The sequence below is a fragment of the Olea europaea genome, chromosome 20 (assembly GCF_002742605.1).
Source record: "Olea europaea var. sylvestris chromosome 20, O_europaea_v1, whole genome shotgun sequence".
NCBI lineage: Eukaryota > Viridiplantae > Streptophyta > Magnoliopsida > Lamiales > Oleaceae > Olea > Olea europaea.
In genome coordinates, this window is record NC_036256.1 from 9,960,071 (window position 1) to 9,984,701 (window position 24,631).

At 35.6% G+C, this 24,631-nt stretch overlaps 1 protein-coding gene across 2 annotated transcripts in view; it reads left to right on the forward strand.

Moving 5' to 3' along the window:
* The first annotated feature begins 4,066 nt into the window (after window positions 1-4,066).
* The window catches only part of LOC111369586 (small subunit processome component 20 homolog), a 31,614-nt gene continuing 11,049 nt past the window's right edge, over window positions 4,067-24,631 (forward strand). The window contains exons 1-20 of one of the 2 annotated variants that reach the window (XM_022991167.1): window positions 4,067-4,260; window positions 4,354-4,476; window positions 5,608-5,765; window positions 6,815-6,859; window positions 7,685-7,763; window positions 7,853-7,926; window positions 10,822-10,928; window positions 12,647-12,823; window positions 14,223-14,426; window positions 14,517-14,733; window positions 14,869-14,943; window positions 15,053-15,387; window positions 16,279-16,477; window positions 16,579-16,816; window positions 16,898-17,240; window positions 17,554-17,734; window positions 17,844-17,981; window positions 18,174-18,435; window positions 18,540-18,998; window positions 20,369-20,829. In XM_022991167.1, coding sequence (XP_022846935.1) covers window positions 4,192-4,260; window positions 4,354-4,476; window positions 5,608-5,765; window positions 6,815-6,859; window positions 7,685-7,763; window positions 7,853-7,926; window positions 10,822-10,928; window positions 12,647-12,823; window positions 14,223-14,426; window positions 14,517-14,733; window positions 14,869-14,943; window positions 15,053-15,387; window positions 16,279-16,477; window positions 16,579-16,816; window positions 16,898-17,240; window positions 17,554-17,734; window positions 17,844-17,981; window positions 18,174-18,435; window positions 18,540-18,998; window positions 20,369-20,829 — 3,944 coding nt within the window. In that variant the 5' untranslated portion in view covers window positions 4,067-4,191. Of the gene's footprint in view, window positions 4,261-4,353; window positions 4,477-5,607; window positions 5,766-6,814; window positions 6,860-7,684; window positions 7,764-7,852; window positions 7,927-10,821; window positions 10,929-12,646; window positions 12,824-14,222; window positions 14,427-14,516; window positions 14,734-14,868; window positions 14,944-15,052; window positions 15,388-16,278; window positions 16,478-16,578; window positions 16,817-16,897; window positions 17,241-17,553; window positions 17,735-17,843; window positions 17,982-18,173; window positions 18,436-18,539; window positions 18,999-20,368; window positions 20,830-24,631 lie in introns of those variants that run through there. The other variant, XM_022991168.1, reaches the window with a different exon arrangement.

A 24,631-nucleotide genomic window follows, 5' to 3' on the forward strand; every position in this document is an offset into this window, starting at 1 on the left:
TATACATCTACTTCTTTTACTCAATCAATCGAGAGCATATTCAACAGAGGACAAGTGAAATAAAATTTCTACCAAATGATAAAAAAGAGCATTAAAATTCACCATACAAACTTTCACAAATAGTAGAAAATAATGCATGAAATGAAAGTGTTGAAGTAACAATACGAAAGCAAAACTACAAACAAAAATCAGATAACACAAAAAAACTTGGCCCTTGTTTGAGCTCCATTTTGAGGAAAAAAAGTACATTTTTTAATAATGATTTTTTGAAAAATATGTGGTTAAAAAGCAAGAAAAAGTTTTCGATTTCCGTGTAAAATTATTTTATTGAAAAATGTGTTGTTGAAAATGAGTTTTGAAACAATGAATTTTTGAAAAAAGGGGAGGCTCAAACGAGGGCTCATTTACATATCAAATATTACAAATAAAATGAGAGTCGAAACCTAAAATAGATGTAGTTAAAGAGATAGAAATATACATGAGAAAAATAATACAACAACAAACGTTCAAAACGATGTGGATGAATAAATAAAAGAACAAAAACCCATAAAAAGGCACAATTTAGAACAAAAATTTAACAGAGGAATTAATTCTTGTACAAACAATTAGATATTTCGCTTTTAACGTCGTCAAAGCTTAATCTTAGGTGCATTTAAACCCCAAATGAACCAAAGAGAAACTCAAAATCAAAAGCCTAGATCAAAAATATTGAGTATACCAACGTATATATAATAAAACCCCAAAGAATCACACCAAATCAAAAAAATAGATGGGACTACAAAAATTCTCACCTTTTATCAATAGAGCAGAACAAATAGAGTGGTAGAGAAATCAAGAAATAGGTACAATAAAAGAGATAGAAGGTTGAGCAAGAGAACCTCAAGTAAAAACAAATTATTCTGTAAGTGTTACACTAATGAATAACTAAAAAGAGAGAAAAACTCGAATGCTAAAAAAAATCAAAAAATTCAAAAAATGTGTATGAACCTGTAAAAAAAACCTAAAGAAAATCAACACAGAACATAAATTGCACTAAAAGAAAATAATAAACACATGAAAATCCATTCAGGCAACACAAACATATAAAAATAGTACAAATTCCTTACTCATGACGAAGATAATCCAAATCCATAACAAAAATATAGGAAATCTAATAGACAATTAAAAATATCACGATGACAATATCAAAAAACAAAAACGAACATACCTGGAGAAATGTCTCACTGTTCGATCCATGATAGAGCATACAATGATGGTTGAGCAAACAAAGAACATATGCAGTTGAAGACATACGAGAGTTCATGAGAGAAAAACAACGGAACGTTTAAGGCAAGGTGCACCAACAAACGGAGACCCACAAAAAAAACACAAGTCAAAATAAAAGCAAAATCATAAATTTTTAAATCTTGTATAAATATTGTCAAAATCTAAAAGAAATTACACGTAGTGGACGAGGCACACATACAAATGAACAAAAAGTCAAATAAAATCAAACAACAAAAGGAAAACACAAAACTCAATTCAATTTCTTACATAAAGATGGAAATAACACAAATATGTTGAAACTGTTAGGGAAAACAAAATAACTAGACATCAAAGAACATGATAAGAAGATTTTTTCAAAGGATTTGGAGATAATCAACGACAGAGGATGAGTCACATAAGAAACGAGGGTGTTCTAGAGTAGCTGCTAAGATTAGGATAAGAAACGCAAGAAAATGAAAATACCACATTCTTAATAACCTAATGAAAATGATGTTATCTTAGCAAGCGCAAGACAACATTGTATAAGTATGAAATGACGTCATTTTCAGTCCAAAATAAAATGGCATCATCTCAATCAAAGAAAAAACAAAAGACAATGTAATCAAGCGTCAACACGTGGCATTGTGAACTGTAGGCATTGCCAAGCCTCCTTTAGTATAGGTTAGATAGATATTGGGTAGAAAAAGTAGAAATCAAATGAGATATCATGTTAATTGCGTTTCCATACCGTATTTAGTAAGGTGGCAAACAGACCAAGCGCCTTGTAAAAACTCGACTCATGGGCTACTGAGGGCTCATCATCTTGTATTTTGGCAGGAGTGGCAAACGGAGTGAGCGGCTTGTACTTGGCTCGTGGCCTACTCAGGCTCATCTAAGGATGAGCCTGAGTAGGCCGGCTTGCCTAGTAGGCGAGCCCACGAGTCTAGCTTATGGCTCTATATCTATAGTGACTATTGCCATCAATGGTCATTGAACTACTAAAAGTAGTCATTTGACCCTTTATTTCCATCTTTTTTTGCTCTATAAATACTCTAATTCATTTCACATTTTTTTCACACAGCAACAACAATTTTTACTCTCTTCCACATTCTATAATCTACATTCTACCTTCAATTTCAATACTCTTACAAATATACAATCTTATTCTCTTGCATACTCTTATTTACTTAATATACAAATTATAATACATATTCTTTACACAATATTTTATACACATTGTCATTACAATTTATATTCCTATAATTATCAAATTTCTATATGTTCACTCGTGGTTTCATTAAATATTAGTTCTTATATTATCAGTTTATTAAAATGGATCAATACTCATTTATTGATGACTTGTTCGATGTTGGTGGCGAATCACCTGCGATGTCAAAAGGTCAATTTCACAATGAATTTGTCGATTTCAATGACATACCCATTTTCGAAAATATTTCAGATTTGGATGCTCGTGGAAGTAGTAATCCAATTGATTTGATGAAATTATATTTTTCGTGGAATTAAAGTTTAGAAAATATTGAGAAGACTTGCATGTATTATTTCCTTTGGTATGCATCATGTCAAATTTTAAAATCTTTAACTTTTAACACACCTATTACTTATAGAGATTTAGAACAAATTTTATAAGAAATTGATGAATTATATGCACAACAATTGTGTGTATATATTAGTCAGGCACCCTCTGCATCTACTACTCCCGCTAATGTTGAAGAAGACGAAGATGAAATACGAAATTTATTTGAAGGCATTAACACGTTTAGATATTATGTAATAGATTTTCCTAGTATGTTTGATTACTTTAATTATCATATGCCTAATAATTTATCAATTAAAAAAAGTTTAGAAGAAGTAATTGACTTTGGCAAAAGTACGAATGACGACAGCCAGTGGTATCTGCGATTGCAAAAAACATACTAATACCTCCGGTTAGTCCTGTAATTTCGGAGTTTGCTTTTAGTTTAGGTAAGAGGGTCTGTTTGAGGTCAAAAATCGACTGAAAGAAGATGTTTTGAAATTATTAATGTGTATGAAAGATAAACAAGACGCTTATTTTCGACTACAAAATAAGTATGTCAAAATTGCATGTTGTCAGGTAAGTGGTATTGAATTTAATTATACTAGTAAAATTTGTTATTTCATAATACTATTTTAATCTTTTTTAAAAATTGTACACGTGACAAATATTTCGTATACAATTTTTAACTTCGTCTACTTGAAATTTAAGTAATCAGTCCAAAACCCGAAAAAAGGATAAGGGTTTTATATATAAAAAAAGCGGTGAACTCGTGGGCAATGCTCGGCTCAAGCCGGAGAAAGGAGAATTGTTTTATATAAAAAGCGGTGAGCTCGTGGAACATGCTCGGCTCTAGCCATGAGCCACGAGCTCTAAAGTCGAGTTAGAGTAAATAAATGACAATCTTACTTCGAAACCACTCACATTCTTTTCTTTGCCAAGCGGATTTAAAAAAAGCCCATGATCTCGTCTCATGGGCAATAAGGCCGAGCCTGCTTGATTTGGCCTGTTGCCTTCCCTATAGTTTGGTTCGTGAACTAACAGGTTACATATAATTTATTGATAAACTTGTTCGTTTTATTGAGAATATACTCGTGGGCAATAGGGCCGAAGTGGCGCTATTGTGTCCATTGCCACACCTTTATTTTGGTTCCCAAGCTGGTAAGTTACTCATAATTAGTTTATAACTTAGATAATATACGAATTTTTCTGACATAATAAATAGAGAGAGTATTTTTCTAAACATTGGGGGCGTGGGTGGAATAATTGGGCTTAAAAAACTGACTAAAGCCAATTAAACCCCTAAACCCTTCATTGTTAGACTTCCTGCCGAATTCTAACAAATTCCTATTTCTTCCTCTCTCAAAATTCGAATTCAAGAGGAAACACAGAAAATTCGTTAACACTCGACAATGGCTACAACGTCAGATAGTCATGCAGTAAAATCTTTTTATACGGGTTCTGGTCGACGTCGCTTCACTGTAAGACCCTTGATGAATTATTCATTTTTTTGGGTTATAATTGGAAGTCGAGATTATTAAATAATTTATTTTTTTGTTTCGTTCTGGATGCAGTTCAAGTCTTTTTCGCAAAGAATTGAGGAAATTGACATTGATGTGTACCGAAGTCTCATCCCATTGAAATCCGAGCCCTCTGAAGGCTCCTCCTTTTTCCGTGACTGTATCATAGAATATAGAGTAAGTATATATTGTAATTTCGTGCGAATTATTATTATTTATTTAATATGATTTTATTTGAGCTGTTTGGTTATCAATTTCCTGAAATTGTTGAACATAAGCCAGTTGTCGTGTTGCTTGAATGTGCAAGCAGAATTATGAGCAATGCTAGTCATTTATGTAATTCTTTGTTAGTTAAAAATGGAGAAAGTTTGGGTCTTAGCGAGGACATTGTTTAAATTGTTATAAAGTTGGTAGTTATGCTTACTGTGTAACGATAAATGCACTCGTTGGTGTCTTGGCCTAATCATCCGGCTTGTGCATACAGTCAGCCTAATATGATTCCTCTGTAATTCTCACATTCTGTCCTTTTCAAATTATATATACATGCAGACTGAACTCGTTGAATGGGAGATGCAATCGAGTTTGGACGGGATCATATGATCCATGCATCAAAAACATTGGTCTGTCATCAATTGTTTGGTTATCTAGACGTGTATCGTTTGGTGGATATAGGGACCTACAAGGGGACTGTAATTGCTAATTACTTCCTTCTATTCTTAAGTTTTTATTACAGAATGACAAATTGGAACACCTTTAGTGGCATCATAGAGTAGCTAGGTATCCACTGATAAGCTCTAAAGTATAATGACAAGATAGTTCCTTATCTTGCCAGTTTTTTCTTTTTGCAGCAGTAATTTTCTTCAGTTTCTATACTTTATATTCCGTCATTTCCCTTATTCTTTGAATTATTACTGCAATTCTTAACTATCCTGCCTGTTGTATTTATATGACAGCCATGTCTTACTGCACTTACAAACTCTCTGTTATGACATGCTACTCGTGTCTATGTCATAGAAATGTCTTAAGAGTCTTCCTGCACATATGAACTATATGTTCTGACATGCTACTTGTGTCGACATTTCTTAGAGTCTGGTTCAGGCAGCCCACACTTAAATTCTAAAGAGCATCACATGTATCATTTTGAACTGGGCAAATACATACATTTGCTTTGGATGCCAAACAGAACTACAATGATCATGTACTAACTGTTTATATACACTGAAATTGCATTTGCATGTCCAAATATTTTGCATTTTCAGTTCCAAGGATTTTCTTTCTTGTGCAAATTTGTTATTGGGTGGACTGCAGGAATTAAACACTGCTGAGGATTTTATTTCATTTTATGAAGAAATGTTTCCCTGGGTACAAACATTGCCACAAATTATATTGCAGAAGGAATTGATACTCTCGCGTCTTCTTTCTAAATTGAAAATGAGAGGGAGATTATCACTTGAACCCATACTAAGGTATTGTAGCAAATTACGAAACAATTAAATGCTGTGCTATAATTTCTATTTGGCCGAATTATTTAAGGAAGCCTAATGAGTTATGAGGCTTATTCTTCTATTGCTTCTTAAATTATTGATTCTCTCCCCGTGTGGTCTCATATGTTAATTTATTGTGAGATCTTAAATATGCTTTTGCATGCTTGCTGACTGTATGACATATGTAAGCATGATCTATGTAATTCATACTGGAAACTTCTTAGTCAATCTAGTAAGTAGACTTCAAGTTTCTAGGAATTATGATTAGTTTTATTATTTTTTTTCTTATCCAACTGGACACCTTCTGAATTATGATGCATTTGGAATTGGAGGTCTATGGTGTATTCAATTGAGAGACAACATGATATTTATGCATGCTACATGCCTCTTGGAGTTTCTAGGTTATTGTGTTAGCGGCCATTTGTTTTGGATTTGTCATGTAATTTGGCATCTTGTGCCGCTGTATTCTTGATCGATAACAAGGGAAGAGGAGAGTATTAACTGTCCATTGCTTCTTGTTCAAACAAACTTTCCATCGCTTCTTGGTCACACTTTGTTTGAATTCTCTTATATTGCATTCTGAAGAGTTTATTGTTGAATCTAACAGTCTTTCACCATTTTATATTGATATCAGAGATATTGCTAGCTACATCATTGAAGACATCACATGTCAAATATTTTTAGAAAGCTATGTATAAAAGTTGGATTTAACTGGGGTTACGCTGCTATATCATCTCATTACATGCTTGCAAGGGGATTTTGTTTCTTTAATTTTGGGAGTCAGGGACGATATGGGAAATATGGAAGCTGTTGAATTAACTAGCCAAGTGAACATTTAACTGCTTCCATGCTTAATTCTAGCCTTTGCATAGTTGTCGACTTTTGGCAACATAGATTAAAATAATATTGGATAGATAATTTAATTCTATTTTACCGATTTGTGTTGATTATAATTCTGCAACATCATATTATCTATTTTATATTCTTTTATGTTTATTTATTCCTTAAAACCATGGTATTTATGGGCGTAGGTTAATTGCTGCTTTGTCTCGAGATCTTCTCGAAGATTTCATACCGTAAGTCCCTTTTTTCTGATTGGATGCTTATTTCTTATCTTTTTTATTGCATTTTCATTTTCTTTGTAAATATGTTTTTTTTTTTTTTTTGGTTACTTTTTCTTTCTAATTAATCATCTTTTTTGGTACTTTTTCTTTCTTTCTATTCTCAAATTTAAAGCGCTGTTGCATTTTATCTGTATTTGTTTGATTACATATCATGAACAGTTTTTAAAGGTGAGGTAAAAAGTGAAAAGTGGAATTTGAGCATCTTACCTTTCTTTTTATGTATGTAAAGTCTCAAAGATCCGGAAATATAAGCACAGTATAACACATTAAGCAAATGATGCTTTGATATCAAGGGTATAGGATTTTTATGTGCCACCCTCATCTTTGACTTTGCTGCCCTGCTGTCATTTTTTATAGAGAGGCTTATGCCTTGGATTTGGGGCCTTAAAGGAGTTGGAGGGTTTCCTGAGGTCTTGAAATGGCTCCTCCTGATAATTATACTTCTTCACCCATAGCTATACCCTTCTATTCTTTTCCTTTTGGCCTTCAGTTTATTTCTTCATGAAATATGATTTGTACATATAATTCTATTTTCTTGATAAAATTATCTTTTTGCCCCCAGTAATTTACCGGACTTGGTCCATATTTCAATTCAATATTGCCGGTGAAGTGGGTAGGCATCAAGATTTCTTTGAAGTTGAAACTAGAAACAATGTCTACACCTCCAAATTAGGTTTCATATATAGTGTATAGTACTAGAAAATTAAAATGGTATCTTCAAAATTATTTTTTACACTATTCCATTAATTTGATTTTCTCATGCCTTTTGACCTACAGCTTTCTTCAGAGGATTGCCGATTCTTTTACATCTCTTCTTGAAAGTGGTGCTGATAGAGAACCGGAAATCATTGAGCAGGTCCTGGATGATACCTCATTGGAATGTGTTTCTGTTTGTGATAGTTTATTGAAAACCAAAGGAATTCTAAAGCTGTTATTTTTTTGCAGATATTCACATCATGGTCCTATATTTTGATGTACCTGCAAAAGTATCTCACGAGACATGTTACTCATGTCTTAAGGTAATTATTTTGTTTTTGCTTTTCTTGTTCATCCATAAAAAAGAAATGCATCCTTGCTAGGCAAACCATAATATATTTGCTATAAACTTCAAGTTTTTGCCACATTTTTATCTGGCAAGTGTTGAGTAACAACACTGAAGGAATAGAAAATCATTGTATTAATTTTATAGGCTTTCTATTGTATGTGTTCACGACCATAGTTGTCGAACATGTCATTTCGTGCTCTTTCACAGCTCTGCTAGTACATTTCTCGCCTCTTGCTCAACTAACAAAAATCCCTCTGCCAACGGAATCATGTCCATCTCACTTAGTGCCATTGACTCCAGATTTCGATTCTCCATATTTGGCTCCCCTTCGTAGCCCAAGGTACCATCTCCTGGTCTGCTTCGATCCTGAATCTTTATTATCCCTATCCAACCCTGCTAAAACGACCCCATCGTCATTTCTAGAGTTCACCAATTCAATCCGTGCCTGAGGCTTACAAATGTGCCCAGTTATTACCTGTTTTTCTTTAGTATAGGCCACATTCAGTGATAACTCCTCATAAGCCAAGCTTACTACTTTTTTCCCATTGGCTAGAGACTCATCCACAGCCACCGTACACTTTTGACAACAAATCATCCTAGAGCCCGCTTCAGACCCACATCCCACTAGCCTAAGTTTGCCATAACTCCGGTATAAGTCATCCATTGTTAATTTCTTTCATCCACTGTTTGACGTTTGGCCTTATCTCTAGCAACAAATGAATTGACACTTGCCTGAAACACTCGCGAAACCAATGCCAATCCACACTATTCACACTTTTTGGCACCATCACAACTCCATTCCGATGGCCCTCTCCATACTGTAATATCATCAAGTACCCATTACGATTGTTCACACAACGTTCTCCCAAAAAAGCTCTTGAAGACTCGTTGAACTTAGAGACAAAATCCTCCAACTTACTTGCCCTCCTCAACTTATCCACCACGTCTATCGTCCAAAGTGCACCAAACCTTCACATGCAGATTGTGTTCGATATCTTCGGGCCCCATTTTGGCATCCTAGCAGTATCGGAATCGGTAACAGACATTGTGAACTCCTTCACCTCTACTCTAAAATGACAATTGAAAACCATCAAACCTTTTGCATACACCAACTTTTTTCCCAGATTGTATGCAAACGGTGCATCTAAAGGTAGAACAAACAGGCAAGTTGATCTAAAATTGTCGAGAGGACGCGTTGTCGGATCGGTGCGTGCTCCAAGCCACTAGCCATCTGGTGTCGGAATGGCGTCCACAGTTTGCCGATTAGGTGTATCTACGAGCAAGATGGACGGATCATAGGTAATCTGGATTTGGCTCCCAGATCGTTCCATTTCTCTATCGGTTGCTCCCTTCCTTTCACCATGATTGTCGGCGCCTGAAGCCTCCACATCAACCCAGTAAGGTGTGTCTCTGATCCCTGCAGCATTTTGGGTGGCGATGCTAGGGTTTTTACCTTGGGCCCCTGCCTGTGTGGGAAGTGGCCAAATTGGATTTTGATTTGTGACATAAGATTGATGGTTTGGAGTTTGTCGAACATGACCTTTTTGGCCGTCGCTGACTTCGGTGGGGATGGGGGGTGGTTGGGTAGTTTTGGATATTGTTGGAGGGTTCTCCATTGGGAGAGACGACACAAAAATTCCAGTTTTCGTATTACAACTGTACAAGAACATAGATACCCACTTCGAATAAGATAAAATACTTTACTAATGTGAGTTGATGTTATACAATTGCTAGTATATTTTTGGTAATAGAAAATGAAGTATAGATGACTTTGACCACATCTCATGACCTTTGATGCTTGGACTCTTTAAAATGGTCGAAGTATACGTGTCACACCAGACCAGACACGACACGACATGGGTATAGATATAGGATATGTGTCAAATCTTTCAAGTTTCAACCGGACACTTCACCGTTTTTGCTTATTTTTTTTTCTTTTCCTTTTCTTTCCCCTTTTTGCTCTCTATAAACCTAATGCCGCCTCCGAGAGGTGGATATTGGCGACGACGCTAGGTTTTCCCTCCTCCTTTCTTTTTTCTTTCCCATTTCTTCTTTTTTTCCCTTTCTTTCCCTATCTGTGTTGGTGGTTTAGGGTTTTGTTTGCATAAAATGAAAATGGGATCCATATAGTGCAACTTAGTGCTCCCATAAGTTCAAATTGCAATCAAGTCCCCCATTTTATATTTTAATAAACATTTAGTAGTTAACTTTCCATAATTGAAAATTAAACTGTAAAATTCTATTTTTATTCGTTTTAACCCATTAATCAATTTTTCTTTGTGAACGATTGTTTTCGATCTACTCAAAATGACAACTTGGGTTAACAAAAAAATTGAAGCTTTGAAAAAGTACCCATGTACCCATGTTCGAAATTTGAACTCTTTTTAGCTAAATTCCCGTATTCTATATTTTAAAAAATAAAATATCCGACACAAATACATACTAGTACCAAATGCCCGTATCCAAGTCCGAGCATCATAGCTCTCGACTCCTTTTCCTTAAATGAAGTTTGAGATGCTGTGACATCAAGTGGTGAGCACAAATCTTAAGGACTACATAGATGGTTAATGGTGTTTCTTTCAGGAATGTTGGGGTTTCCACAAAACAAAAGTTTCGTGTACAGGAAACCTTAAGATGTTATTTACAACTCTATTCTCTATATTTGACTACAGCATATTCACGTAAAGTAAATAAAGTGGATGTGTAAAGATGTAACCGCTTCTCCTTTCTGTCTGAATTGTATACTTGAGTACCTGTGTTTCATTTATCATGATTGTTTTGGGGCTTGATGGCTATTAACTCTTTCCATGAGCATTTGTTTTTAGAATGTTTCTCTGATTCTGATTCTGACCCTGTCTTGCTTCCTCAGCATTACAGTAAGATTAAGATACTACCCCAGGGACTATGTTCGAGAATTCATGGCAGAATCTGTCTCATTCTTATTAAGGAAAACACCCATTCAGCAGCTAAAACAAGGTTTGTCTTCTTGTTATGATTCACTTGCTTCTTTGTCGAGATAAGTGACACTTTAATTGTGTATTAGTGCACAATTATCTACTTTATAACATCTAAACCAGGACAGAGATATATTTAACATGGATATCAGCAATTTGTCTGTGTGGTGCCTGCCTCTGTATTTTCCCCTCCCCCTCCCGCTTACATATGTATGCATATCAACACAATGGATGAACATGTTGATCTTTCGATACGAGGAAAAAGAATTTATTAAGTGAAAAAAATTGAAGAAGGATGACAAATTCTTGTAAAAGAACAGAAATCAACTGAACGGTAAAGAGATGTTTCTGATTCGTCTTCATATCTGAAATGCTGAAAGCAATGAAGGATCTAGGGAGGGGCTGAAGGGGTGACTGCTTTTTACTCCCTATTAGGTGGTTGAATGGTCTCTTGTATGCAATTTTTAAAAAGGTGTAAATGGGTATTGAGGCTTTTTTCACCATTTCGAGGCAAGGCGCATTGACACATAAGCAAAAAAATTAGTTAAAACCATAAAATAAACATGTATAAACCATAAGCAATTTTGAAAATTCTCCATAGGGTTAACAACATATAAATCTGGAATCTTTTGGCTTTTACATGAGGATGATGGAAAGAGTGAAAGTCGCTTATGGGACAGGGAAGTTTAGAGCGATAAACAAATCCAGCGTAATTCAATATCTGAACTAAGTTAAGTTCAGAAAATGGAAGTGTCAACAGGCAAGCTTTGAGACAGTCTTTCACAAGTGATTTTGATATGATTTTGGGGATGAACTGGAATGTTTGATAATTAGAGTTTTGTTATGTATGGGATGAGAATTATACTGTAATCTTTCCTTCTTTTTTCCTTTTTTTTTTTTTTTTTTTTTTTTTTTTTTTTTTTTTTTTTTTCTCTTTTTTTCTTTTCTTTTCTTTTTTTTTTTTTTTTTTTTTTTTCCTTTTTTTTTTCTTTTTTTTTTTTTTTTTTTTTGCCTTTTTTCTTTTTCCCCTTTAACGATATCATGTATCTACATAGAGTTTGTCTATCTTGATGTTTGATTGAGTCTTTATGGCTTAATCGTCATTAAATTTCTACTCGCGTCTCATTTGGTTGCATTATATGGGGATGTAAAGACATCCTAATAACCCATGCTTAAGAAACTTGTGTCAACTGCTTACGGAAGATCCTCTATGTATTTGCCAAATAGCAGTGCATGATTTTTTTTTATTTTTTTTTCATCATCATCATCATCATCATCATCATTATTATTATTATTATTATTTTATTTTATTTTTGTCCCCAAATGCATTTATGTAGATTCACAATATTGTTCTGTTTTCACTTTTCAGTATTACCTGTAATTATGTGTAGAACGATGCAATTTTAAAATGTACTATTTCTCATGCACAGGTTAATAGCTCTCTAGTTTACTGCTACATGGAACTGGGAGACCACTTGTTTGTTGTTATTTTAATGAATTAAAATTGTTTATAAAATAAATTATTTTCCTGAAATGTTACGGCAAGGCCTATTGATTACGATAAGGTAGTATATCATAGCTACATTTATAAAAAAAATTCTGTGTTTATCGTGGGAAACAAGGGAGACAAATTTTCCTTCTCAAGTGCTTAGTCTGAAGTCAACTGTAGTCTTCCATGTGACTTTATCGGTTAACATTATTTTGACACAGCAGATGATTAATAATTTGAGAATTGAACAGATATTAGGAATGCCATGCTTGAAGTTGTAGAGGAACCATCAGAAACACAAAAATCGGGAGTCAGTTCATTACTGTCACATGTTATGAGAATAACTTCATCAAGATTACATTCTAAGACAGAATCAATATTGCCACTACTGTTGGACAGCTCCTTTTTTGAAAATCAAAGCGTGGAAGGTACGCTCTTTAATCACAATAAGTAATCTTTTAGCTTCTTTTTGATTTAATCTATTTAGAGGTTTATCAGGTGAAACTATTAATGTGTTACAAAACGCTTAGACAAGTTAGTAACAAATTTTAACAGTGAAAATAAATCTGTAGAAAGGGATTTGAAGTACTTAGACAAGTTAGTAACAAATTTTAAAAGCAAAAATAAATCTGTAGAAAGGGATTTGAAGTGATTTCAGTGCTATAATCTTCCAATAGCAGCCGCTATGTTGATCAACGAGGATAACCATTGTTTTAAGGGAAATTTACAAAGTACACCCTTTGTTTAAGGTTTATATACACTTTACATACCCTAAGTATGGTAACAAAAACAACTTTGCTAAAATGTTAGAAATGTTCCACTATAAATAGTTAAATAGACCAAAATATTTGTAAAAGAACAAATCTCTCCTTTGTATTGCATTATGTAACAATTCACATAACTATATATGTTTTTTTATTCTCCAAAAGTTCAATTGAATATAGCAATTAAGAGTTTCTAATTATTGTTTTTAACTTTAGTTCATTGAATAAGTTTTGTTGATTAGAATATAGCAATTAAGAGTTTGTATTTGTTTTTTAACAATGTTGGAAGAGTCAAATGTAGTAATTTCTAATTTTTCAATATTTATAGACTTGCTAAAATTAAATTATGTTGATTTGATGATATAGTTTTGGAAAAGAAGATAATAAATTCACAAATCTAAAAAATTAAAATTTTTAGAGAAAAAATATTTATCCCTCGCTTGGTTTAACTAAAAATCAGACTTCTAGTAGAGTTTATAAGAGTTGTGGAATGTGTGGTTGACAAGTTAATAAAAGTTGTGGGTCCTATGAAATGTGTGGTTGAAAATAAGTTTTTGAAAATATGGGCCAAACAAGGCTTAATGCAAATCAATAATTAGAAATATAGTACAGAACGTTATATAATGTAATATATATGGTATGATTTGTTATTTCCGACTTTCAGTTAAGGTTATTCTTATCCGTTGAGCTTTTTATAATGACATATTTGTAAATAGTGTTTTTAGTAACCATTATGCAATGTACTATGCAAAATGTAAATTTATAAAGTATGGTATGTAAAGTGCAATTACCCCTTATATATACGATGTAATTTGTATGTCGACTGACTTGTTGACAGTATCAGGAAAAGGAAAATAAATTTTATGTTTTTCTAGGAAACAGCTGTATTAAACTGTTTACTTTAAGATACTTCATTTGTATATTGCTATTTAATATTGAGTTTGTTGGTTTTTAGCATTTTTACTTAGTTTAGCTTAGGTGTTTTTATTATCTCTTCATGATATTTGGGCATATTTTTCTCTCGTACATCTTTATTTTACCTCAATGTTTGCATGCATACCAGGCTCAACAACGATTCTTGAAGTTTTGATTCTGACCTGTCAAAGATTATATGCGGACCTAGATTCTGGAGGGTTGAATTTTATGTGGAAATGCTTATGCAACAAAGTAGCTGATTGCGTGGCTAATGGCAACTCATTGCACCTCAGTCGGCTTCTGTCCCTGCTTATATCTACCATGCAAAATGATCATGCGCAGAAAATCTCTGGTAGGCTTGGACATACTCCCAGTCCTGGTTTGTTAGTCCTCTCCATAGCACCTACTCTGCCCACATCTGAAGATTTTTTATGTTGTACAGATTACAAGCAAATGCTTCAACTAGTCAATCTGCTTGTGCAGACCTTTGTTATGCCTCATCTTGCTGTCGAGGTAGTGGACCAATCATCAGAAATCATTGATAAAATTTTGAAACTGATGCTTTGCATTCTTGATGGTCTCTGCAATTCTCAAAACAAGCCGGATTTGATGGGCCTTCCTTCACAGTGGGGGCCAGTATTTGACTTAAAGAATCAAAGGTAATGCTTTTAGTGTAACTTCTCAAGACATTTCAACTGAGTCTTTAATCTTCAACATCTCCTGCCACCCCTGATCATTACCGTGATGCTGACCTCTCGCTTTCTGTGTGAATGCACTCATCTGTTTGGTTTCAGTGTGCTGACTTTCATTAGAGATCTTCTATTGAAAGACCCATGCATTATCTGTGTTTTTGGAACTAATATTATAAGGTAATGTTAATACTGTACTTACAATGTTTTTCATTTGAATAATTTATATATGTAGGTCTCTGTCTATTGTTTTTGTTATTATTTATTTAATTTTTCTGATTGATTTCAGCGCTTTCAATAATTTAATAGAAGGTTCAGAGGATGATGTTATAAATATATTGCTAAGTTTCTGTGAGAAAATGGAAGGGCAGAGCTTTGGCTTCAATGACGAGACATCCACTGAAAAACTTTCGAGACTTTGTATCTTTCTCAGTGAACGTATCAGTTATTGGATTGGAATAATCAGCAGTGCTATTAAAGGATCTATTCAAATTCAAGAAAATAGGTTGCCTGTCTTGTGGGGTGTTATTTGGTGCTATCCTCATGTGGCAGGTGCTGAAGAAAATCCTTCCTTACTGATGAACTTGATAAATGCAATGGATGAACTGTTGATGATGGAAATAGGTAAAACAATTTCTCTGATATTGTTAAGTTGTTTTGTCGCATATTTTATTTGGAAAAGAAGTTTTTGGTGAGTTACGAGTGAGGAGATTGTTTGTAGATCGATCTGTTTATTGATGTGTGCCCTTTGGTGCAAATATTAATAGAATCTTTACTTGTGGATTCATAATTTTTATCATATAATTTTTTTTTTTTTTTTTTTTTTTTTTTAAATTTTTAAATGGAACTCTCTATCCCTTTAGGGGACATTAACTATTATTTGGTAACTAAGAAGCACATATACTTGTAAACTCATTATGTACTCGTCTCCGATGCGTATCTAAATTTAAATGGTCTCTTTTTTTTTTTTTTGTTCAGAATTGTGAAATGGAACTCTCTATCCCTTTAGGGGACATTAACTATTATTTGGTAACTAAGAAGCACATATACTTGTAAACTCATTATGTACTCGTCTCCGATGCGTATCTAAATTTAAATGGTCTCCTATACCCTCCAATACTTACTGGATACAAGTTTTTTAATTATGTTATATATTTTAAAATTTTGATACGTATCAATACGTACTGTTTAATTATTCTATCTTTTTTACTTTCTTATGTATCTTGTTTGTATCGGATATGTATTTTTTTAATTATTTTAATAACTTACATTATTTTAATAGCATTATATTTACTTCCTGTAGTATGATGATATTGATAAATGTTTTCTGTATAAAAAGATTTCACTGGATTTATACACATGTTAGATCTCTGGTGGATTGATTGAAGAAGAGATGCCATGTTTTTTGTCTAAAAGATTTTCCAGTTACTTTGATAAGTGATATCTCTGCTCAAATATACTCTTGGTATGTCATACACAATCTTATGTAGATTTTCTCGTTGCTTCATTTTCTAGATCAAGATTGCATTGCAAGAAAAAACACTTACCAGAGCCTGATCGGTGCTGCTTTGCAATCTTATCATAAGTTGGTTTTTAGTCAGAATACTGTATATAATGATCCTGTCATGAGCAAATTCTTGAATCTTGCAAAAAGATACAAGGAATCACCTCAGATCTTATCTGCTGTGGCTGACATTTTGGATTCAGTTGCCGGGTGAGTTGGTCCTTGCTTTAATCTCTTGCAAGTGCTTGCTTCTTACTCTTGCTCCTTCAACACTTGATAATTCACTAAGCTTTGAGAATTTTGCAATTAAGGTCTATGATTCGAGCAGATACAAGCTGTAAATATTATCATCCAGAACTTCTAGCTGAAAAGGTCGTAGAGGTGTTGGACACATTTTCTGAAAATCTCTGCCTTGCTGACAGAGGGATCCGCCTTTCTACCTTGAGAATATTGTGCCATTATGAGTCTTCGGTGAAGGAACATCTCAGTGCAAACAAAATGGTCGTGGATGGTTCTGAGACTTGTCAAGTAGATGACCAGGGCAATAATGTATATTTGGTACTCTCTGTGATTTCTACATAATTCCATACTGTATGTTGGTTAATAATTTTTAATTTTCTCTAAATCAAGGTCCTCAAGCTTCTCCAGTCAATTGAAGAAACTCCACTTTCAATTGCTACAAGCAGAAAAGTCGTTCTACTGATATCCAAGATACAGATGGGTCTATCTGCTGGAAGAGTAGTTGAACAATTTATGCCTATTGTATTAAATGGTATCATTGGCATTTTTCATAACAGATTTAGCTATTTATGGAACCCAGCCATGGAGTGCCTTGGTGTTCTCCTTAGCCAATATCATGAGCTACTATGGGATAGATATGTTAGGTATCTTGACCATTGTCAGTCTAATTTTCTATTGTCTCATGATCAATCTGGAAGAGGCAGAGGTGATACTCAGTCTAACCAGTATAGTGGTATGTGCCATGCCTATTATGGCTGTTTCCTTTTTACTGATTTTGTTTATTGCCATTCTGGTCACGCACGGTTTTTTTTTTTTTTTTTTCAAATCGTGTTCCATGAACTGATAGCTGCTTGTTATTCCACTCCTAAAGTATATAGTTTCACATTTCTCAAGATATTGGATAAGACAGAAAACAATGATGAGTTTGGAAATTCTTGAATAAATCGTATTGGCATTATTTTTTTTAGTCAATAACGGTGTAGAGATGAATACTTACAGAGTTAAAAGAACCAAACCTAATGCTGATCACTGCCTTTATTTGACAGATTTGGTGAGACAGTTCAATTCTTTCGTTTTTCCTTCGTTTGATAGTACACCATGCACCACAGTACTGTCCCTCATGATTCAATCTTTGCAAAAAGTCCCCTCTATAGCAGAGTCTCAGGATCGCCAAATAATACCTTTGTTCCTGAAGTTTCTGGGCTACAGTGTTGATGACCTATCAAGGTGATTATCTTTGATTTTACCTTAACTTCTTAGTGATCAGGTGTGAACTAATGCATTGAGTATTGTTGCCTTCTTTTGCCTAACTCGATTCTTTGTAATCCGGAAACAGTGTGGCATCACATACAATAGATCGCAAAGGGAAAGATTGGAAAGGGGTTCTTAAAGAGTGGTTAAGCCTGTTCAGATTGTTACGGAATCCGAAGGCTTTCTTTCTGAGTAAATTTTTGAAGGATGTTTTTCAATTTAGGTGGGCTAAAGTAGAGTTTGCATCATTAAATGATTTAATTGTAGAGTATTTGTATTTTTTTAATATCTCGGTCAGGAGCTTACTAGTTCACTGATCAGTCAGTGTTATTTTTATTATTTTATTATTTTTTCCATTAATTTTTTCTTCCTGCTACTTTCTATATTGTCGGTGGTGGTTGTGGGGGTGTTCCAGGCTGCTTGATGACAATGATGCTGAATTACAGATGAAGGTTCTTGACTGCCTGATGAATTGGAAAGATGAATATTTGATCCCATATGATCTGCATCTCAAAAATTTGATCAACACAAAAAATCTACGAGAGGAGCTCACGAAATGGAGCTTATCCAGGGAATCAAATGTCATAGATGTACAACACAGAACTTATGTTGTGCCTATCGTCATACGATTACTAATGCCAAAAGTCAGAAAACTGAAGACGCTTGCTTCCCAAAAGGTACTTTTGATTCAAATGTACCGTCTCTTTCACTAACCCCTTTTGGGGGTTTTGGATTATTATCATTTCCTATAAAATTCATTGAGTTGCATTTATTTTTTCAGAATACAAGTATACATCATCGAAGGGCAGTTCTTGGGTTTGTAGCTCAGCTTGATGTTGACGAGCTTCCTCTTTTCTTTGCTATTTTAATAAAACATCTGCAAACCATTCCTCAAGGAGTTGATGTGAGCAGTGAAACATTTTTGAATTTATCAGAAAGTTACAAGGATGTGTTTGATACATCTAGTGTTTTGAGGCATTTTACCATGGATACCGTAAAGGCCCTATCTTGGAAAAAGAGATATGGTTTTCTACATGTGTTAGAAGATATTATAGCAGTTTTTGATGAGTCACGCGTGAATCCATTTCTTGATTTATTGGCGGGGTACATTGTACGGATATTGGCAAGCTGCACATCATCTCTTGAAAGTGCAAAAAGTACTGAATCTTCCGTGAACAATTGTCCTAGCTTTGACAATGACATGGCCGAGCATGTTGATGAAGTGGAGGATCAAATCATGGTAACACTTAAAGCTTCCACTTTTTCTTAATGAAGAAACCAAATTTCAAGTGTGAGATGTTATTGATTAACAATTGTGAAACATAAAATGAGCAAAAGATCTAAGGAAAATTTCTTCCCCCCATAACTTACGTGGGTTTCTTTTCATTGTCAAGCCAAACCTTTAGTAAAACAAGTTCTTTTCTATACAATGTGAAGATAAAACTCGGGAGAGAACTTTTATTTTTTTCTCTAATAATGTACAGTAAGTTGGTCTATTTATAGTACAAGGAGAATACATGGAAAAGGAAAAAAATAAATCTCCTAGAGTTCTAATAAATCACAATATCCTATCTATGGTAATTGGAGTAAAAGACGATCGTTACTCAATCAATTAGGGATTTCGACACAATGCTTTGGGGTTTTGGCAGTAATATGTATAAAAAATTTATCCTATGATAGCTATCTGGATAGAGAGAAACACTTCATGTTGCTGGTGTAGGTTAACTTCATTTCTTCTTTATTGGCAGAGGAATTCCTGTTTCATTTGGGACCTTAATTTTCAGTTTTTACTTTCTCTACTTTAGTTATTTTTCCAACAAAAATAAAAAGGATTTTGAGGATATACATCTTGCGATCCTTTCCATCTCTTCGCATAGCATTCTGTCTGTTCTACTTCATGTAGTTGATAGAATGTAGCTAAGAGATTTTATGGAAAAAGGAAATATTAAGCAATGACTTCACCTCGTCTTTTACATCCCATGTAGGACCGGGTTCATGTATGTCACCTATCAATTTGGCTACCTCAGGGATTCGAGTTTTATTAATGTAAATGTCTCTCATGGGATTGGGGCTAGACAAAGAGCTTCCTGTTTATTTATGCAAAGTACATTACGGATTGAGGGTAGGTAGAAAGAGTTTTGCAATCTTATTTTTCTGTGTCCAAATATTTTCTTTGCCAACTGAATAAAAGTTGTCTAATCTTGCACTGAGTGCGCCCTTATTATTATTATTATTATTATTTTTAAATAAAGCACCATTACAGCCCCGATGTGTTTTTTAGGCTCCTCCAAAACAAGACGGAGGAGATTAGGATTTCCCTACCATGATATAAATGGACCATAAATGAATACAATTGAGGAGGCATAAACCTGACCTCCAGTGGAGTACTCTTTATAGTTTATGCTGTGTAATCGTTATCTCATCTTATCTAGAGGACTTGTCCTCAAAAGTGAACCTCCTTTCCTCTCAATATGATCTTACATCACCAACAAGAAGTTAACCAAGAATATCCCCAGTTCTCATTTTCTTGAACATTTCTGTAGTCTGCATCAATCAGTCCCACAAAAATGAATCAAAATATTCTAATAAAATTTTTTAACTTCCGTGCAGATGAGGACATCTGTGAAGCAGTTCAAGGAATTGAGATCCTTATGCCTTAAGATCATTTATCACATTCTTTGTAAATATGAGGATCATGATTTTGGCTGTGAATTTTGGGATCTGTTCTTTACATCAGTGAAACCCTTAATTTCTAATTTCAAGAGAGAAGGTGCCAGTAGTGAGAAGCCAAGTTCACTCTTCCTTTGCTTTCTTGCTATGAGTAGGAGCTACAAACTCATGCCACTGCTATACCAGGAGAGGAATCTTGTTCCTGATATATTTTCCATTCTTACTATCTCAACAGCATCAGAATTCATTGTGACTTCTGTTTTCAAGTTCATCAAGAACTTACTGAAGCTCGATAGTGAACTGGGCGACGAAGACAGCTCTGTCAAAAACATACTGCTTCCTCACCTTGACGTACTCGTAGGAAGCTTGCGATGTCTTTTTACAGATAATGCAACTAAGAGGTAATGTGGTGCTTGTAATTGTTTGCTTTGTTTCTCAGATGAAGAATGCTCTTGTAAATGAAATTTGTGTTTTAAGTAATCAAGAAATTCTTTAAGCTAACCCATTTTGCTGAATTAAATACCATGTTTGAGTGAGCAAATGAAGAACAATGTTGAAGTGTTCATAAAACCATGTACTTCTTAGACTAGAATGCAATTGACACATGGAGTGGGATTTTGATAGGCCCCCCCATTCAATTTACCTATTCTAGAGGGCTCAAGAAGGATGGACTGCCAGCTGGCAGGAAGGAAAACTAAAATCCATTAGAAGGGGAAATCTGTTAGGAACGTCTGTTAGAGTTAAGCTATAAATAATTGTAGAAGAACCACCATAAAGCAGGCGAAAATGAAGTGAGCGAGTGGGCTATCAGTTCTTTTCTTTCCTGTAATTCGTTTGTGAAATATCATTTCAGTTTTCATTAAATTCTTGTTCTTCTTTCTTTCGGTTGAACCCTATCAAATTGGTATTAGAGCCGTCGATTCTGATGGCTAAAACCCCCAAAAAAAAAAAAGGGAAGGCGGAGTAGAATTAAATGGAGAAAGAGATGGAAGAAGTGAAACTAGAGCTGTAGCGACTTTCGGGGTTGGAGAGGTCATTGGAGCAGCTGGCCAGAATGTAGCAAAAATGCTACAATCAGTGGAGGCAATGAGGAAAACAATGGCAACACTTTCCAATTCAAAATCAAGATTGAACGAAAACTTTGAAGGAGGGTTGTCGGGGAGTATAACTAGGGGGACGTTACCTCCTAACATACACCAAGGGTCAATAGGTGACCAACGCACCATGGATCGAGGAAAATGACCAGATGAATCAGGACCAACTAGTAAAGAGGGAAAGACAATGACTATGGAACAGGAGAGGGATGGGACGGTTGGCAAAGGGTGAGGAAGCTCGAAATGCCCGTTTTCAGAGGAGAGAATCCTGATGGGTGGCAATTCCGCGTAGAAAGATATTTTGACGTGAAAGGGTTGACGGAAAAAGAGAGGATGGGCGCGATTAGAGTGAGCTTGGAAGGAGATGCTCTGTCATGGCTGCAATGGATGGAGGCAATGAACCCATTTCAAAATTGGCAGCAATTTAAGCAAGAACTACTTCGATTTAGACTAACATAGGAGGGTAGTCTGTGCGAGAAATTTCTGGCCATAAATCAAACCGGAACAATTGTGGAATACTGACGCACGTTTGAAGTTCTGACAGCTCCGTTGAAGGGAATCTCTGATGAGGTGTTAGAGAGTACATTTGTGAATTACAGGCACTGAACAAAGCGATTATTCCTGATAAATTCCCAATTCCAGTCATCGACGAGCTGTTGGATGAGCTTCATGGAGCCACAGTATTTTCAAAAATAGATCTTAAGTCATTGTATCACCAGATTAGGGTGCAGAAAGACGATGTGCATAAAACAACTTTTAGAAAACAAGAGGGGCATTACGAATTCCTGGTGAGGCCGAACGTCCCAGCTACATTTCAATCATTAATGAATGACGTGTTCAAGAGATACCTAAGGAAATTTGTATTGGTCTTCTTTGACGATATTTTGATGTATAGCAAAGACTTAGCGGCCCACGAACAACACTTGGACACGGTCTTCATTGCCCTACAGATGTACCAGTTGTACGCTAATGCCAAGAAGTGTTTCTTACCCAACAATAGATCAAGTACTTGGGTCACTTAGTTTCGGCAGGGGGTGGCAGCAGACTGGATTAAGGTGAAAGCCATGGTTGGTTGGCCGACCCCGCACAATATCAGAGAACTTCGAGGATTTCTGGGGCTAACAAGATATTACATAAGGTTCGTGGCACAGTTCCAGTTTTGGCTCTCCCTGATTTTTCTAAACCTTTCATCATTGAGACCGATCTTCAGGTCATGAGCTAGGGGCGGTCATCATGCAAAATCAGCAACCCATTGCGAACTTCAATCAAGTATTATCAACAAAGTCACAATAGAAATTTATTTACGAGCGGGAGTTGATGACAGTGGTCTTGGCTATTCAAAAATGGAGGCACTATGTGCTGAAAGGAAATTCATTGTCCGTACTGATCAGTGCAACCTAAAATATCAGCTGGAGCAGTGAGTAATTCTGGGGGATGTGAGCAATGGGTCACCAAACTGATGGGTTTTGACTTCGATATTCAATACCGACCAGGAATGGAGAATAAAGCCACAGACGCATTATCCCGCATTCCCATTCAGCTGGAACTTGCAGCCCTTTCATTTCCAGTACTCTTGGATGAACAACAGATTGGTGCACAAGTCGACAATGATCCGATGCTCTCGAAAATCAAGAGGGAAATTCAAGATGATCCGGATGCACATCCATGGTTTTTAGTCGAACAAGATAGGCTACTTTTTAAAGGACGACTCGTGCTTTCCCGTACTTCAACATTGATTCCTACATTACTTAAGGAGTTTCACAGTATCTTAGTAGGAGGCCACTCCGGGTTCCTTCGAACATACAAGAGGCTGACCAGCAACCTTTATTGGGTAGGGATGAAGAAAGACATCATTTGTAGAAGAGTGTCTAATATTTCAACAAAATAAAAGTATTGTTCTCTCCCCAGCTGGACTGCTTCAACCCTTGCCAATTCCACCTCAGATTTGGGACGTCTTGATGGACTTTATGGAAGGACTGCCTAAATCAGGGGATACGACTCACTGCTGGTGGTGGTAGACCACTTAAGTAAATACGTGCACTTCCTGCCACTAAAACACCTCTTCACTGCATTTGGAGTAGCAACAGTTTTTGTCAAAGAAATTGTGCGACTTCATGGCATTCCCAGGTCAATAGTTTCAGACCGAGACAAAGTGTTCTTAAGCCACCTTTGGACAGAACTTCTCCAATTGCAGGGAACCTATCTATGAAGAAGCATGGCCTACCATCCATAGACCAAACAAAAGTTGTGAATAGATGTGTGAAAACCTACTTGAGGTGCTTCGCCTATGACAAACCAAAAACATGGAGTACTTGGTTTCCTTGGGCAGAATATTGGTACAACACAACCTTTGTTGGATTTTATGCGCAATATTAAAGAGATGAAAAGGAAAATCAACATAAGAATTTTATGTGGTTCGGCGGTGTGCCTACGTCCACGAGAGCGAAGCGGAGATTTCTTTTTTCAGTTAATAAGAATAGGGTTACAACATATTATTTATACTAACCATAGCCTGGGCCCATATAAGACTTTAATGTCCGTACGGAAAATACCCCTGTACCGTACCGCGGGGAAACCCGCATCCCCAACCCATTTGATCCAGGGTCTGTTGCGTCAATAAACACAACTCCTTTTTTCAAGGCGTTTATGGAAGGGTCCCTCATCCCTTGATCCGCTGTGGCAGCCAAAGAACAGCAGTAAAGTCGGTGGAGCAACAGCTCAAGGACAGAGACATTATACTAGATAAATTTAAAGTCTCACCTCCTTCGTGCTCAAGACAAGATGAAAGTAGCTGCAGATGGTAACCAGCGGGATGTCCAGTTTGTAGTAGGAGATTTAGTCTATATGAAGCTCTGGCCATATCGCCACTGATCATTAGCCAGAAAGCCGAATGAAAAATTAGGACGAAGTACTTTGGTCCATATGAGGTGATGAAGCGCATTGGTCCCGTAGCCTACCAATTAAAGTTACCTCCTGAGGCAACAATACATCCCGTTTTCCATGTGTCACAATTAAAGAAATCAGTGGGGTTGGTGGAAGCCTGCCATTTGATTCCCCCCCCCCCCCCCCCCCCCCCCCCCCCCCCCCCCCCCCCCCCCCACAACCACCA